Source organism: Hypomesus nipponensis, chromosome 13, assembly GCF_054491055.1.
Source record: "Hypomesus nipponensis isolate SF chromosome 13, ASM5449105v1, whole genome shotgun sequence".
Taxonomy (NCBI): domain Eukaryota; kingdom Metazoa; phylum Chordata; class Actinopteri; order Osmeriformes; family Osmeridae; genus Hypomesus; species Hypomesus nipponensis.
In genome coordinates this window covers 11,279,564-11,295,000 of record NC_140373.1, presented here as the reverse complement: position 1 = coordinate 11,295,000, position 15,437 = coordinate 11,279,564, and the positions used below count along the sequence as shown (strand labels likewise).

General features: G+C 44.9%; 2 protein-coding genes across 3 annotated transcripts in view; one reads left to right on the top strand and one right to left on the bottom strand.

Annotated features, from left to right (window-relative positions):
* sdk2b (sidekick cell adhesion molecule 2b) overlaps positions 1-15,437 on the top strand; it is a 63,899-nt gene that overhangs the window by 2,551 nt on the left and 45,911 nt on the right. The window contains exon 2 of the mRNA XM_084670095.1: positions 4,487-4,593. Within this exon, the coding sequence (XP_084526221.1) occupies positions 4,487-4,593 (107 nt within the window). The remainder of the gene's footprint in view (positions 1-4,486; positions 4,594-15,437) is intronic.
* On the bottom strand, positions 7,316-14,948 carry LOC146260034 (uncharacterized). Of its 2 annotated transcripts, none has more exons than XM_084670868.1 (7): positions 14,845-14,948; positions 13,311-13,380; positions 9,955-10,159; positions 8,633-9,693; positions 8,455-8,524; positions 8,030-8,195; positions 7,316-7,751 (listed from the first exon to the last, which is right to left on the bottom strand). In XM_084670868.1, the coding sequence occupies exons 2-7, from the start codon at positions 13,320-13,322 to the stop codon at positions 7,637-7,639; spliced, it is 1,629 nt and encodes a 542-aa protein (XP_084526994.1). In that variant the 5' UTR covers positions 13,323-13,380; positions 14,845-14,948; the 3' UTR covers positions 7,316-7,636. The 2 variants fall into 2 exon arrangements, with proteins under 2 accessions (XP_084526994.1, XP_084526995.1); XM_084670869.1 differs by lacking the exon at positions 14,845-14,948 and adding an exon at positions 13,466-13,500.

The window sequence follows — 15,437 nt, the reverse complement described above, 5'->3', positions numbered from 1 at the left end:
CCACCAAATTCCATGTCACCAACCTTGTCATTTTTCTCAGCCAAGAGCTGGAGAAACAATGAGACGTCGACCGCAGCACAACAACGATCGATGGTATCTGCAGTGGAACGCAGGTCCTTATCAATATGTTGAGGATGTGTTATCATCAGTGTTGTTGCCAGAGAGAGATTTCCTTTTTTCTTCTTTATGTTATTCCTTCTGCTGAGGAACCTTTTCAACTTGGCTTCCATAGAGAAGGACGGTTATTGGCGTGCGCGGGCGGAACATAACAAAACATCTACTTCCTTTGAACAAACGGGCGCACAGGCCCCGTCGTGTCGAGCCCTTGCATGCCTTGACCGGAGCGGAGCAGCATCCCAGACTGCACCGCTGCATGTCTCTAGACAATGCTAATGGATTCAGCTCTGGAACTGAAAACGTCCACCCCCCCACCCCCCCCACCCCACCCCTAACCCTACCAACGTTTTTCTAGCCCAGAGACACAATAGGCTTTCTTCTCTCTTTCTCTCTTTCTTTCTTTGTGTGTGTGCGTGTGTGTGCGGATCGTCGTGTGTATAGCATTGAGTACAGTGTGTTCATTAGGCAACCGGCATACCACATTGTGTGTGTGCGTGCGTGTGTGAGTGCGCGTATGGAAGTGTGTGTGTCTGGGTGAGTTTAAAGAAAGTGCAAGTGCACAATGCACAAGGCAGTAGCTTCAATGGCTCTTCCACGCAGCGTCACAGGTCCACGTCCCCGGGAGTGGCTCTTCGACAGAGTCTCTCCACTACCTGACCCCGCCAGCAGCCGGCCCGCCCCCCGTCCAGTACCCCTAGGGTAGCTCTCTCCGTAGCTCTCAGCACGCCATCCTGGACGCGGGGGGCCACATGTGACCGTTAGGGGGTGTCCAGGCGAGTCGCCGTGGCAACAGGATGTGACAAGGCGTCGCGTGTCACCCCGCTCCAGCGGAGGGATCGCGGTGTCACCCCGTCGTCGTCGTCCCCCCCCCGCAACGCCACCCCACCCCCCTCTCAACACCACCACCACCACTGTCCTCCCTCTCTTCTCCTGAGCACGGCTAATTACAGGGGACCCGACACTGTGCCGCGTCCCCTGGACATCCATCAATCACTGTCCAGCAGACAGACCCTCGCTGACTTCCCCAGCCTGCTGCCCTCACGCTCGGCCCAGCAAAGGTTAATTGTATTCATTATAGAGAGAGATGGAAGGAAGGATGGAGCGAGGTACGGGGAGGGGGGGGATGGAGGGAGTGTCTGTGAGAGAGAGGAACTCGGTAAAGTCACCCTGAAGGTTCTGGCTCAAGACTGAGGGCTGAATTCTCCACAGGATTCCACAAGGTTAGACTTGGCGCGCCAAACGCCACCTGTCAGCTTCTCTCTCTCTCTCTCTCTCTCTCTCTCTCTCTCTCTCTCTCTCTCTCTCTCTCTCTCTCTCTCTCTCTCTCTCTCTCTCTCTCTCTCTCTCTCTCTCTCTCTCTGTCTCTGTCACTGTCTCTGTCTCTGTCTTTGTCTCTGTCTCTCTCTCACTCTCACTCTCACTCGCACTCTCTCTCTCTCTCTCTCTCTACCTCTCTACCTCTCTCTCTTTTTCTCTCTCTACCTGTGCATAGGACACCTCTCCCTGAAAGATAAATTCTATATATTCTATTTTCAATAGCATTTAGCTTTGCTAATGCTAGTTATTTAGCCAAGCGAGTGCTAGACAGTTAGCTTTGCTGAGCCTACAATGTGTTTATGCATCTTCCTCCACATCCCTATTGTTCATTAGCACATTTTAATTGACCCTCTCTAACATGGAGGGAAGAAGCCTCGCGTCACCACCACACTTCCTAATTAGTCGATTAACACTAATAGACTTCACAGGCTAAAGTAATTTAGTGCACTTGGCTGCATGCACACCCTGCTAGCCCTGTCGCTAATATGGTTTGATACCTCATTACTGTTAGGTAATAGCCGCAATCTCCGGCCACGCCCACACGCTCGGCCCCCGATCGACCCGGGCTGCTGACAATCTCCCCCTCCTCTCCTCTCCTCCCCTCATTCATCCTTTCCTCTCTCCTGCTGCACCTCCACTCCTCCCTATCGACCACTCTGCTGTGAAGGAACCAAACGCTTCCATTGTAACTGCCGTTGACTTCACTGAGGAGGGGAAAAAAACAGAGTTTTGATTACTTTCGGCGTCCATGAAAATGGGGATTGTGGCGACGAGGAAGGGGCGGGGGAAGAGGAGGAGAAGGCTGAGTGTCAATAACCACGGGGTCCCTGGTAAGGGCCGAGGTGTAACGTATTGTTGAGGGATACAGAGCTAGACAAACCCGGGTCACCTCGCTCTCTGTCTCGTCCCGTCGTCTGGGCGTATCTCTTTACCATCCCTGGTCTATCGTGTCTATTGATCGCGCGCCGAGGTCAATAGCTTTTTAAAGCATCGAGATTGAAAACCTAGACTTTCTCCCCCGCCCTCCCCTTGCTGTCTCTCTCCCGGTGACCTCCTCCTTCCCTCTGTCACGCTCCCCTCCCTCTGCCCCCCTCTCTTTGCCTCCTTCCGTACTTTCCCTCCCTCTCTCTATCTTGCTCCCTCTCTCCTTTGCCCTCCTCTCTCTCTCGCTCTCCCCTTCTCATCTGTCCTCGTCTCTTTGTCTCCCTCCCTCCTCTGCCATCCTTATCTGCCCCCCCCCCCCCCCCGCCCCCTCCTCTGCCCTCCTCGACTGTCTCTCTCCCCTTATTCTCTGCCATCCCCTCTCCCCCCTCTCCTCTTCCCTCCTCTCTCGGTCAATGCCCCCCTTCTCTCCTTCCCTCCTCATCTGTCTCCCCCTCTCCTCCGCCCTCCCCTGCCCTCATCTCACTGGCTCCGTCCCTTTCAACTCCATTGATCCATGGGGGTTAAACATCTGCTCCATAAAGTCATTTGCAACCGAAGGTTCCAAGCCTATGCGCCTCTGTATCAGGGATGTGAGGCCGGTATAGAACTGTGTTCCCCTACTCACAGTGTTGTGTGGTGGAGTGCAGGGACTAAAATATCGTAGTAAAAGAGCAACTCTGAGGAAAGGACCAGAGGGCCAGGCACTGCCATGAGTCATGTGTTTGTGATCTGGCATAGCCCAGCTTGTTATGAAGACTTGCCGGGGCTGCATGACAGGTGTGCTGACGACATGTCACATGTATGACAACACGGATGACACGAGGATGTGGATGATGGATGTGCGTCTTTCTCTGCCTCTCTTGCTTAGCTCTCTCTCCCTCTCTCCCTCTCTCTCTCTCTCTCTCTCTCTCTCTCTCTCTCTCTCTCTCTCTCTCTCTCTCTGTCTGTCTCTGGGCAAAGCTGCTGGCCACCATCATGTTCACCATCACCATCATCCTCCACCACCTGACTTTATTCGCGAGCAACAAACACCAGAAATGTCTGCCATTGTCCCATGTCAACCGTGGTCCGAGTAAGGGAGGAACCAGATGAGAAAGGCCTGTTTACCCAAAGCACCTTAAACTCAAGCCATCGTTACTGACATAACGTTGCCTTTAATTACAACCAACACGAGGCTTCAAACACAATGCATCTGGCTGTGTTTATTTGCTGGTTTCCTTCTCCCGGAGTGGCCATATTGTCAACACATGACCTATGAAGCACTGTCTACTCCCATCCGTAACAGACTTCATAGCCTTTCATAATCACAGAGACAGAGATTCTAGACTTGCAGCAGGACCAGTCCACAGTTTGCACTAGATTTTGCGGTACTGCTCTAAAGTCAGGCTTGACTGCCCCCCCATGTTGAGGCACGGTACTGCAGCTAACTCAAGGTCACCAAGAGGGTATGAGCTGTGGTGTGTGTGTGTGCGTGTGTGTGTGTGGGCTGGACACAGACAGTGGCACCTGCATGGACTGGAAGTGTTTACAGGATGTCTGTGGAGTGGGCAGATACACAGGGGGATTTGTGTGTGCGCGTGTGTGTGTGTGTGTGTGTGTGTACTTGTGCGAGTGTGTGGCGTCCTATAATGAAAAGGTTGCTCTCCGGAGCACAATTATTACTGGGCTTCTCTCCTCGTTCCTCTCCTCTCTTCTCCTTCTCTTCTTCCCCTCTTCCCTCCTCTCCTCCCAGGCCTTCAGCTTGTGTGTGTGGGAGGATGTCTCCTAGGATAATTGTGTTCCTTAGTGTTTAAGGTATGAAAATCAGTTTGTGTGATGCGTACGTTTATTTGCAGAGCGCGGTGACGTGCGTGTAGTCTAAGAGCGTGACGTGTGTTGCCTATAAGAGTGTCATGTCTGTATTCTCAGCGTGGTGCCCGTGTTTCTCAGAGGGCAATGTGGGTCTGTGTGTGATGTGTGTATTGGGTGAGGGTGATCTGTGTGTGCATTCAATGAGTGATCATGATGTGCGTGTGTACTCAGAAAGTGAGACGTGTGGTTTCTCAGACACGGAGTGTATCGGCAGGGTGTGACGCGTGTTCCCAGAGTGCCACGCGTGTGTTCTCAGAGTGTGACGTGCTTGTTGCAGGTACCTGATCCCCTCCTTGGATCGCTCCCATGCTGGCTTCTATCGCTGCATCGTGAGGAACCGTGTAGGCGCCCTGCTCCAGAGGAGGACCGAAGTGCAGGTGGCATGTAAGTACTGCTCCACTGTGTGTGTGTGTGTGTGTTTGTAGACTGTGTCCGTGTTTCCTTGTGCGTCTCCGTCTGCCTGTGTGTTCTGCGTGCGGGTGTCGCCGCGCGTGTGTGTGCGTGCGTGTCTTTCCGTGAACGGTGCGTGCCACGCGTGTGCCGGTGGCGTGTGCCGGTGGCGTCCGTGCGCTGGAGGAGAGCGCTGGCGGGGACAGGTGTGGTCTCCCGGGGCCCTCAGCGAGGACGCCTCCACCCAGACAGCTGTTCCACTAACACCCCCTCATTAGACTGATCGTGTCGCGGTTCGTTTTTTCTTTCTCTTTGGATTTTTCCCCCTCCCGAACAATGTCCCTCACCGCTCTCCACTTGTTACATGTCTTCTTTGTCAACAACATCTGTTGTTCCCCCACAGACTGGCTCAGGGAAAACAAAGCCTCTTTACATCAGCCTATCTCTGTTTGTGTCCTTCTTACCTTCTATCGCTTGCTCACTTTCTTTCGCCGTCTCCCTTTTTTATTGTCATCTCTCACTCCCTGTCCCTCCATCCCTCGCTCTCTGTCTTTCTCATCCTCCATTTTGCTTTCTGTCACAATTTCCCCCTGGACTCACAACACTACTGGTTGAGCTAGTTAGTACCTTGTGCACCTAGTGCTGGGCAAGGTGGGAACCTGGCAGAATGGAATCGCCTTGATCTCAAAATGCATTGGTTCCCACCTGCAGCCCAACACATAGAGGACCGTGTGATTGGATGTCACAAGGCTGCACACGCCAGAATGCCACCACCAACCAGGCGTGAGGTTGACTAGGGGCTGAACATTCTCACTGGTGGACTGTTCAATCACCTCTTTCTCTCTCGCTCTCTCTCTCACTTGGATTCTCTGTCTCTCTCTCTCTTCTCTCTGTCTTTCTCTGTCTTCAAAATGGTGGGGATGTAACTGGTGGTTAGCTGGCAATTTTGACTGCCCAAAAAAGGCAAATATCTTATAGTCAAAAGTCATTGTCTGTCTCTCTCTCTGTCTCTCTCTCACCCGTCCCCTCCTCCACACTCTCTGTGTGTTTATCTCTCTCTGCCTGTCTCTCTATCTCAGTCTGTAGCTGTACTGAATATGAAACAGAGTGAGGAGAGAATTGAGGACACCTGCAGAGGAGAAAGCGAGCAAGCGACAGAGAGAGAGAGAGAGAGAGAGAGAGAGAGACAGAGAGAGAGAGAGAGACAGAGAGAGAGAGAGAGAGAGAGAGAGAGAAAGAGAGAGAGAGAGAGAGAAAGACAGAGAGAGAGAGAGAGAGAGAGAGAGAGAGAGAGAGAGAAGGGAGAGAGTCACAATGGGAGCGGGGAGGGTTTTTGCGCAAGTCATTCAGACATTGAAGATTGCAGGGACCCTCATCTGTGCATGGGCAAGCATGCAGCGGCAACACCGAAGAGATCGGGGCAGGAGGAGGCCAGGGGGGTGTAGGGGGGGCATGAGGGGCATGGGGGGGGGGGGGGGGGGGGGGTGTTGTGGGAGAATAGTGTAGAAATAGTGGATCAAAGTTGGGGGAAGTCAATACCCCCCCCCCCTTCGATTTCGATTTCAGACAAGCGACGCCCGTGTATTTCAAAAGCCAGATTACCTCCGGTGTGTATATATATATATATATATATATATATATATATATTCTCTTTGAGAAGGAAAGGAGGGAGTTGGCCGCAGACGGCAGTATCTGAATGCACAGGAACTCTCATCCTGTAGTTCAAAGACCCCCCCACCCCACCCTCCACCCCCCACCCCCCACCCAACCCCCACCCCCCGCAACAGGGAGCTTACGCACGTATCAAAGACGGCATTATGTCTTCAAATGTGTTGTAACTTAATTGAGTGTTTGAAGGGATGTCCCTGTGATGTTACAGCGCGATGGCTTGTCTTTGATTAGAAAGCTCGCGTTGGTAGAAGGACCTAGATCTTTCCTGGACTGAAGTCCTCCTACAGGACATTCAGACACCCTTGGAAAAACAAAGTGTGGCGACCCACTCTGAGTCAGGCTTTAGACTTTGCATCAAATAAGGTGGGAGCCTCAAAACCTCAAGGTTTTAATTAAACAGCTTAGGTCTTACATAAAACATTTAAAAATATATTTTCAGGTAGATGTAGAGCAAGTCTGCTCTCAGCAATGATATGTCATATATGAATGTAAGTACAATAGGTGACAAAGTAGTAAAAACATAGCTGTAGCAGTTGTGCACTGTAAAATATTTCACTGTAACTTTACAGTAAATTACTGGCTACTAGTTGCATTACTTTCACAGTAATTTTACAGTAATGTATTATAAATATTTCACAGTAATGTACTGCACATGTTTCACAATAATTAACTGTAAACATTTCACAGTAAAATGCAAGACAACTACAGCAGTATATTGTAACTTCACAGTTGTCCTGTCATTGAATTACTGTGATATAGCAGTATGTAGCTGTGAAATTACATTGTCTTACTGTATATAAATTACAGTAATTGTCTGTATTTTTTTTTTCTACTGCCAGTAATTTACTGTACATTTTTTATTTTTTATTATACATTAAAATATTGTTTATTTACACTTTTACTGTAAAAGTAATGCAACTAGTAGCCAGTAATTTACTGTACATTTACAATTTTATTAACACTGCAAAATACTGCAAATTTGAGTTGTTAACTGTGATTTTACCACACTAACGTGCTTTGGATTTGCTAAACTAAAAGTCAAAGCAAGAACTAAGACAACAAAGACGATACTCATTTTAACTTTTTAATAATGAAAAAAGTATTAAATTCACTATTCAATTATACAATTTACTATAGGGCTGTCCCCTTAACATACATTTTCATTAAATTCACTATTCAATTATACAATTTACTATAGGACTGTCCCTTAACATACATTTTCATTAAATTCACTTTTCAATTATACAAGTTACTATAGGGCTGTCCCTTACCATACATTTAAATTAAATTCACTATTCAATTATACAATTTACTATAGGGCTGTCCCTTAACATACATTTTCATTTTTAACACTACTATTTCATATTTACAAAGACCACTCAAAGTCAACAAGCTTTCTTTGGAGTGTGCTCACATTTTGGCTTATGCCTCCACGCCTCTTGGATTTTGAGCCTTGCTCTGGGTTAATGCCCAAGAAGCACCTGTAAACGATAAGCAAAGACAACTTTCAGTTTTACAGATTTAATATTGCATTATTTATCTAAGGCACATGCAGTGGTGCCCTCCCTTCAACCAAATCGTACTTGACATAATTTAGTATCTTGTGGACATTTCCTAAAACTCATCATTTATTCATCAAAATCAGTCTAGGTAATAAAGCATTGGAGGCAGGAAAAAATGCCAAATGAACAACCATAAATACTATCCAAGCAAAATAAAAAAGCAATACAGTCCAGTGTTATTTTAAGTGTTACAATACCTTTGGATAAACTCCAAAGTGCAGGAGCCATCCTCAGGATATTGCAGGTTCAAATTGTAGTAGCTTGCAAAAACCGCAGCTATCCCATTGATAAAGCGATCATGTGGTCCCATCACCACCTGTCCTTCAATGGATAGCATCCAGGTGCTAGGCTTCATCAGGTCGCCTGAAGGGAACAGAGATACCCATCTATCACTACTGTAAAGAAGTGGAATGCTGCACAAGAGAGGAATGCTCTCTTGAATTTCATTCATTTAAAATGTTCAACATTGAATGCTTTTGAAAACTGTGGCCCACTCACTGACCATTGTTATTGGTCTAATTGACTGTCTCTTAGCACACCTGACACCAGAGAACATTAAGCCTATTTAAAATAACCACATACAGCTCAAAATATCAATATCAAATCCAGATGTCAACAATACCTTGGACAATCAAGCAGGGGGTGCTTGGTAACGTCACTGTCCTCTGCACATCAGCAGCTGTAGCACACGGCTGTAAAATAAGAAACAACACACATCAACAGTTGCATATGTTCAACATGGTGCATAAGAGAATGAAATGAAATCACTTTTTTTTAAATAAATCTTTTAAACAACTTACATCATTCTCAAGCATGATGGAATTCTTGGGCTCTTTGAAATATGCCATCAGGAGCATAAGGACACATGCAGCCTTGTCTGAAGTCTCTGGCTCGTAAGTGTTCAGGACATCCTCGATCCCAGGACGACGGCTGTGTTCCTGGAAGAAACGAATGGCTGTACTGCCTTTTCCGTTCATGGCCTCTTGCAACTTATTGAGAATGGAGACATCTGTCAGCAGACCAAATTGGGAGTAAAGGCCTCTTTGCGAGAAGAGAAAAGGCCATTCCTCCTTTATTTCTGCAATGGCTGGTGCAGGCACACTGTTCAGGTACCGGCGCTGAATGATGTAGGTCTTCTCCATCAGAATGTCAGCTCTCTCTGCCCCGCCCATCCCTTCCTCTGAGTAGATGTTGCACAGTTGCCTTTTCATTTCATCCAAGGTTGCCTCGGTCTCTCCAGCAGGAAGCTCTTCAGGACACCACCTCACACATCCGTACTGATCCACAGGGCCTCTTGCCATTTCTCTGGCCCCCTCTGCCACTCCAATGTGGGGCCTTCTCTCTCTGCGTCGCCGTGCAAGAGTGTTTTTTCTATTTTTATATTCTACTCTCGTTTTAATTTGCTGAAGAAGAGAGTGACAGCCATCTCCAATAATGTCTCCTTTTTTCCCAACATCAGCAAAAGTATTCGGATAGTCCCTTACAATGCTCCGGGCAATGCTTTGACACATCCCTCTGGTGGGGTTGGGATCATTTTCCAACATTTGGTCCACCACTACCTTCACCATATCTCTTCTGTCCCCTGGTGATGCTCTTGTTTGATCTGCCACTGCTTTTTGAACTGCTGCTGGCGTCTGGTACCATCTGACCCGGAAGTTTGTATACCATTGCTGGCCAGGAATTGTGGGTGACGACAAAGATGATGAGGGAACTGGAGTACTTGGTGAGGTACATAGTGAGGTACATGGAGTATTTGAGCGGAAAGAAGAGCATGTGCTTTCAGAACTTGATGATGAGGGACATGGAGTACTTGAGCCAAGTGGAGAGGCAATACCAAAGTCTATGTCAAGCACTGGAAATCCTAGAAGTGACAGAATAAGAAAAGATTATTAGATATACAGAAGGAAAAAGTTTGATTGAGTATTCTTGCTGAAAAAAGTTTCAGTTTGTACAAGTAAACTTAAATGGTGCAATTTGTACCATTCGGCTGTTAAAGACCAAATATTCATCAGCACCCCTAATGCTCAGATGAAGATAAAAATTATACTAAAACTTGTTTATTTGAAGTTGATGTCACGTGTTTGTCCAATGTTCACATTACACTGTCAAAATATGGATTTACCTTCATTCCGAATGCCACTCAGCAGTTTTCGACACTGGATTGGTCTGAGGTATTTCTCCAGATCCTTTTCTTGTAGCAAAGCAAGGTCTGCCCTGGTCTCCACACCAAGCTCTTCAAACCCTTCCACCAAGGAAGTCAGGGTTTCAACAGGAAGGCCTGGTAGAAAAGATGAGACTGCTTCCTTGATCTCTAGATGATTCATTATCTGAAAGATCAGAATGTGTTAAACATGAATTAGTTTCCATTGTGCACAAATGGTCTGTTTGTGATTAATTTAATAGTTGATTAGTCATCGATTGAACATTGCAGCCCTAACTGGAACAAACTATTCCCATCTGTATTTTATCTATCTCTATCCACAATAATTAAGTTGTGCATTCTATTTTACCACTAGTCACTATCCCTGTAGGTGAGAAAATAAGATAACCAACAAACAACTTACTTTCGTGATGAACGCACTCTTTCAGCTACTAAACAAAATTTTAGATTACGAGTGTAAGAAATAAACCCAACCGTCATTCTCTATGTTTCTAACTGATTCTTAACTAGTACATTTACTAGGACGGTTTCTTATTGGCTGATACCCGCCAGTCTTTCTTACAGTCCCGTTTCTTTTCTCACCTGGCTGCTTAAACTGAAAAAGAATGGTGAAGGGCAATTAGTGACAGGTCATGCACTTTGTAAGCTGGAAGAGGATGGTAGTCAAGCAAATCCTTGTGCTTGATGCAAACATAATTCTCTTGGGCTGCTCCTAATTCACAGTAGATGCCCATGTCTATCAGCTTTACAAAAGTATGTTTCTCTGTCACAAAGTGCACAGAATCTTGGTGAACAATGACCAGGTTAATTTTCCCAACATAAAGTTCTTCATCTTTGTTCTCAAGCAAAACAAACATCCTTTTTTTGTACACAGTGCCCTTCACTGTTACACTGTTACAAGCCACTGCAGATTGTGACTCAAACTCATAACTAGCTACAGATGCTCTGATCCTGTCGTTGTAATCGTTCACATAAAACTCTGTACCCTTTTCTACTTGTATTGGTGGAGGGAACAGGTTTCCTGCACTCAAGTAGGCTTGCAGTAGTTGGTGTCTCTCTGCCAGAGTTTTGCAAAGACTTTTGAAGTTGTGTAATCTTCTGGGACACTGTTTGAAAAACGTGTGTTTGCTTTCAAATCTTAGCGTCCACAGGCGGATTAGTGGCCCAAAATGTATGATCAGCTCTGGATAATGGCACAAATAATGATGCTTTGGCTTTAGGGGATGGTCAGGGAACAGCTTTTTCCTGTAGTATATGTACTCTTCAATGATGACTTTTAGATACGCTACCTGGCCTGCTGTAATGGCTGGTGCACAGACATGTTCCACTATTTCTCTTAGCTGCAAAATGAGCTGCCATACCTCATTGTCACAAGGATTCTTTATCCTGTCACCTACCAAGAGAGGTAGCAATCTAAGAAAGCACCAGTTTTGAACTGCATGCCCACTTAATCTCTCACAGCCAGGAGAGAGATCTGCCGGTTTGTCGTTGCCATCATTTCCTTGGTATTTGAATTGGTTCTTACACCGATTTAATTGAAGGTAAGTAAAATGCTTCTCCTTGACTAAAGTGTCAATAAACAGAGAAAGGTCATAAGAGACGATACCCTCAAACAAGTCATGGCCAAGGCATGGTGGAAGGCCAGGCTGGCAAACATGGAAATGAGCAAGCTGATTAAAAGGAGAGTCAGACTTAATGCCGCATACAGAGTTGGTGTCACTAGTTTTTAGATCATCCAAGTGACTTTTGTACAGTTCTGCTGTTCTAATGGTACCACACTCATGTGGTTCGTTCACAAATCTGCCCCTATCTATCTCACAGTACCGACAGAAATAATCAGCCCGACTGAAATTTTCCAAAAAGCCACCAATACAGTGGGAGCCCAAGTTATCTCCCGAAATGGCAACCAAAGTACCTTTAACTGCACTGCCATCATGCATCACAAAACCTCTCTCCTCCAAGACTTTGAGGTCCTTGATCAGAGTTTCAAACACTTTGTTTGTACCAAAGTACTTAAAATCACGCTCCTTACAGAGGAGGACAAGTTGCATTTGATTGATGGTCGACCTATAGTGTGGGAAAATGTCTGTCAGGGTTGAGTAAACTGCTAACACTTTATGTTTTTTTTTCCCTGAACCAAGTGGGTTGACCACCTCAAATGCATCTTGGTATAGTATTATACCAATTGAGGAAGGCTCAGATTTCAGTAAAAGATTGTTTTGAAATCCCTCTCCATCCCTAACATCCTGATAGACATCAGGAGCAGAGGGTTCCAACCGGGTGGCGGCATACTGGTCTTGAACAGACTGACTTTTAAATAGTGCAGTCAATGTCTCCAGCACAGGTATGTATTGTGCAAAGCACTCTTTGCCGTTTTCATCAGTTCCTAAGAACTGTGGCACAGGATCAACATAGTTGAAACTCTTTTTAAATGCACCCTTCCTCTTTATGTCCGTGCTCAGAACTCCTCTATTATAGAGCTTGAGTAGATCCCCTGCATTCAATTCATCAATAATGTTGCTTATAGTGGCTTCAGGAATTCCAAGTACCTTCAACTTCTCACTCAAAATGCTAAAGGAATGTGACAGGCCAAGCTCATGGGCATTTTGAAAGTCCTCAATGATCGTTTGTATGGTACTTGCTGGTAACAATAGCTTAGCTTGTAATTTTAAGTAGAGAAGTGTAAGGTTTTGTAAAAAAAGGGTTTCATCCACAGCAAATGGCATTTCTGATTCATGTTGTTCATCAGAAATATCAAAACATGACTGACTAGACTCAGGCTGATTCAAAGGCTCTGTGGGAACAGACTTATCTAGAACCAACTCATCCAGATCCTCTACACGTCTACTTGCGTGTTTCCTGGAAACATGTGATGCAAAACTGGATGCAACTGTAAAGCTGTGGTTGCAACCTCTGAATGGGCATTTAGTTTCCAATCCGTCTTTTACGTGTGACTTCAAATGCTTTACAAGCAAGGTCACAGTGTCATATTTAAAAGCACAAGACAGAGCCACACACTTTAAGGGTGTATCAAGTGGCTTGCAATGCTGCAAAGATTCTGGTCCTTTGTGGTCTCTATACACATGAGTCTTCAGAACAGTGGCTTTCCGGTACATCCGAGGACAGTCAGGTACACCACATTGATATTGATAATAGGGAGTGTTACTGTGCAGCTTTGTATGCTGAGTAAATTGAACAACAGTCTCAGACACATGCTCACACGGGTTAAATTTACAGTGGAACATTGTTTACCAAAAGGCTGACAAAATCCAGAAAATGAACTGGCTAGCATGGGCATGGAATAGGCATGATATTACCTTGTCAACCATCGATCAGCAATACGTTAATTGAGGAAGGCAGGGGAATGGGCAGAGATCTCGAAGTGGGCTGAAATGAAAGAAAAAAATATGAAAATTAATGAAACATATATTTGCATCCAATTATTGTCAGCTAAATTATTTAGAAACTATACCTTTATTGATGCACTGCATGCTGACAATAATAATACTGAGAACAAAAGAACAAAATGTTTGCTCAACTCCTATAACTTTCAGACTTCCCAAGTATTGTTTTACATTTTTTACCATCAACCTGTAATTGGCTTAACAACGACATGTGGAGACCATTAACTTTAAATGGAAACACACAATTTGAGTTTTCAATGTAGTGGGAAGATCAAGATTTTAACAATGTAGTACTGTCTTTGTATATCTGGTGAAGGGGTGTAGCATGGGCCAACATAATTCTGACCATAATTCGTCATTAGGCTTCTTAAAAACGTTTTAAGGAGTGAGTTCTATTACCGACGCTTCCACCAGAGTGAGTTACTTTTCCAAAACGGAAGTTAGCTAGCTTTAGTTAGCTTCCGTTACCTTGCAACCTAGCATAATACTTGTAACAATGCTACTACCTGCTAGTGTTACTTGTTAGCCTCCTAATTGTAAATTTTGAAGCCATACTATAGCGTTTGTCATCTAGTTTTGTCTATGGAAAATAGTCGTTGGAATGTTCAGAATCACTCATGTGTGACGGTACTCTGTGGGGCACGCTTTCGAATGATCACATATGCGTGACGCTACTCCTTAGCGGGTTTTAACGACCACTGCAAAGAAGCTGCAATTCCTGTGCAGACAGGAGAACCTAGCAGAACAACCATCTCTCCAGCTTTCCATCACAGCCAAAGCCCACCTGAGAGGTCACGACAGCTAGTCAGACTCGTTAGATCAGAGAGGTATATTAACATCGCATCGTTTGAGTATCGTAAAAGTCGAGACTTCAGGGCCCCGGGTTCTGGACTGGATGGAGTGCTACAGAGATGGCGTTCTGCTACGTTCTCCTGTCTGCACAGGAACTGCAGCTCGTTTGCAGTGATTGTCTCCCATGTATGCACAGGAACACTGAAGCTATGTAAATGTGTCTCTTTGGTACAGCTTTACTGGGCAACACTAGTTTACTCCAATGTTAATACTTAAAAATAGCATTCGCGCTGACCCACAGCAGTTAGCTAGCGTTAATTGTTCATCCTAAATTTGGAGCCAGAAAAAAAACTACACATTTATAGGGTTATGTATAGTTTGAACAGTACTTGCAACAAATCTTTAGATGAGGCAACATATTCTATGTTTCTATTCCACTGATGCCAACTTCAAATTAGCCACCCTAGAAGGTTCTAACATCGACCATGTGAGACTTAGAGCTAGCTATCAAACTAGACGAAAATGTTTGCAATCATGACAGATTTACTGGATTACATTATTCAAATTAGTGTAGTACGGTATTAACTGAACAACTAAAACATAAGTACACAAAGCAATTACTAGCAGATAAATTAGATGAATGCAGATACTTTACCGTTATAGAGCCAAGGGGGTCACGATCCAAGCAGGCAGCTCTGAGGTGAAATGGTCGAAAAGACAAACGGTTGGGAAAGCGCGAAATCTGACGTCATTTCCACCTCAAAACGATTTCACTTCCTGAAAATTGCACGTAAACCCATATATATATCTATGTGTAAACCAATCTCATACGTTTGAACTAATTGAATCTTGCTTGTTTCACAGCTAGCCATATTTAAAACATTATAGTATATTTTAATTGATAATGTTTAATATATTTAGGAATTAATAGACTTATGCTCATTTTAAGGATTTTAATTAATACATTTTGGGAAAATAATAAAATAAAATAGATGTAAATACTTAATTATAAAATATGCCATGATTCATTTCTGTGAGTGTACCCTTGAACTCTATCTGCCGTATCCACCGTGGATCCACCTGTCTCTTCTTGATCCCACAATGCAGTGCAGTTCAAGTGCAATTCAAGTTTTACAGTAATGTATTGGGTTATCTCAAAGGATTATTTGAATTGAGTATTTTACTGTGAAATAACCCAACAAAATGCTGTGAAATCCCGGTATCGATTTGTTCACAGTAACTTACTGT

Coding starts and splice junctions, on each gene's coding strand:
- LOC146260034 (XM_084670868.1), bottom strand. Junction 9,694..9,954: donor GAGTGGCATTCGGAATGAAG/GTAAATCCATAT, acceptor TGTCACTTCTAG/GATTTCCAGTGCTTGACATA. Junction 7,752..8,029: donor ACTTTGGAGTTTATCCAAAG/GTATTGTAACAC, acceptor TATCGTTTACAG/GTGCTTCTTGGGCATTAACC.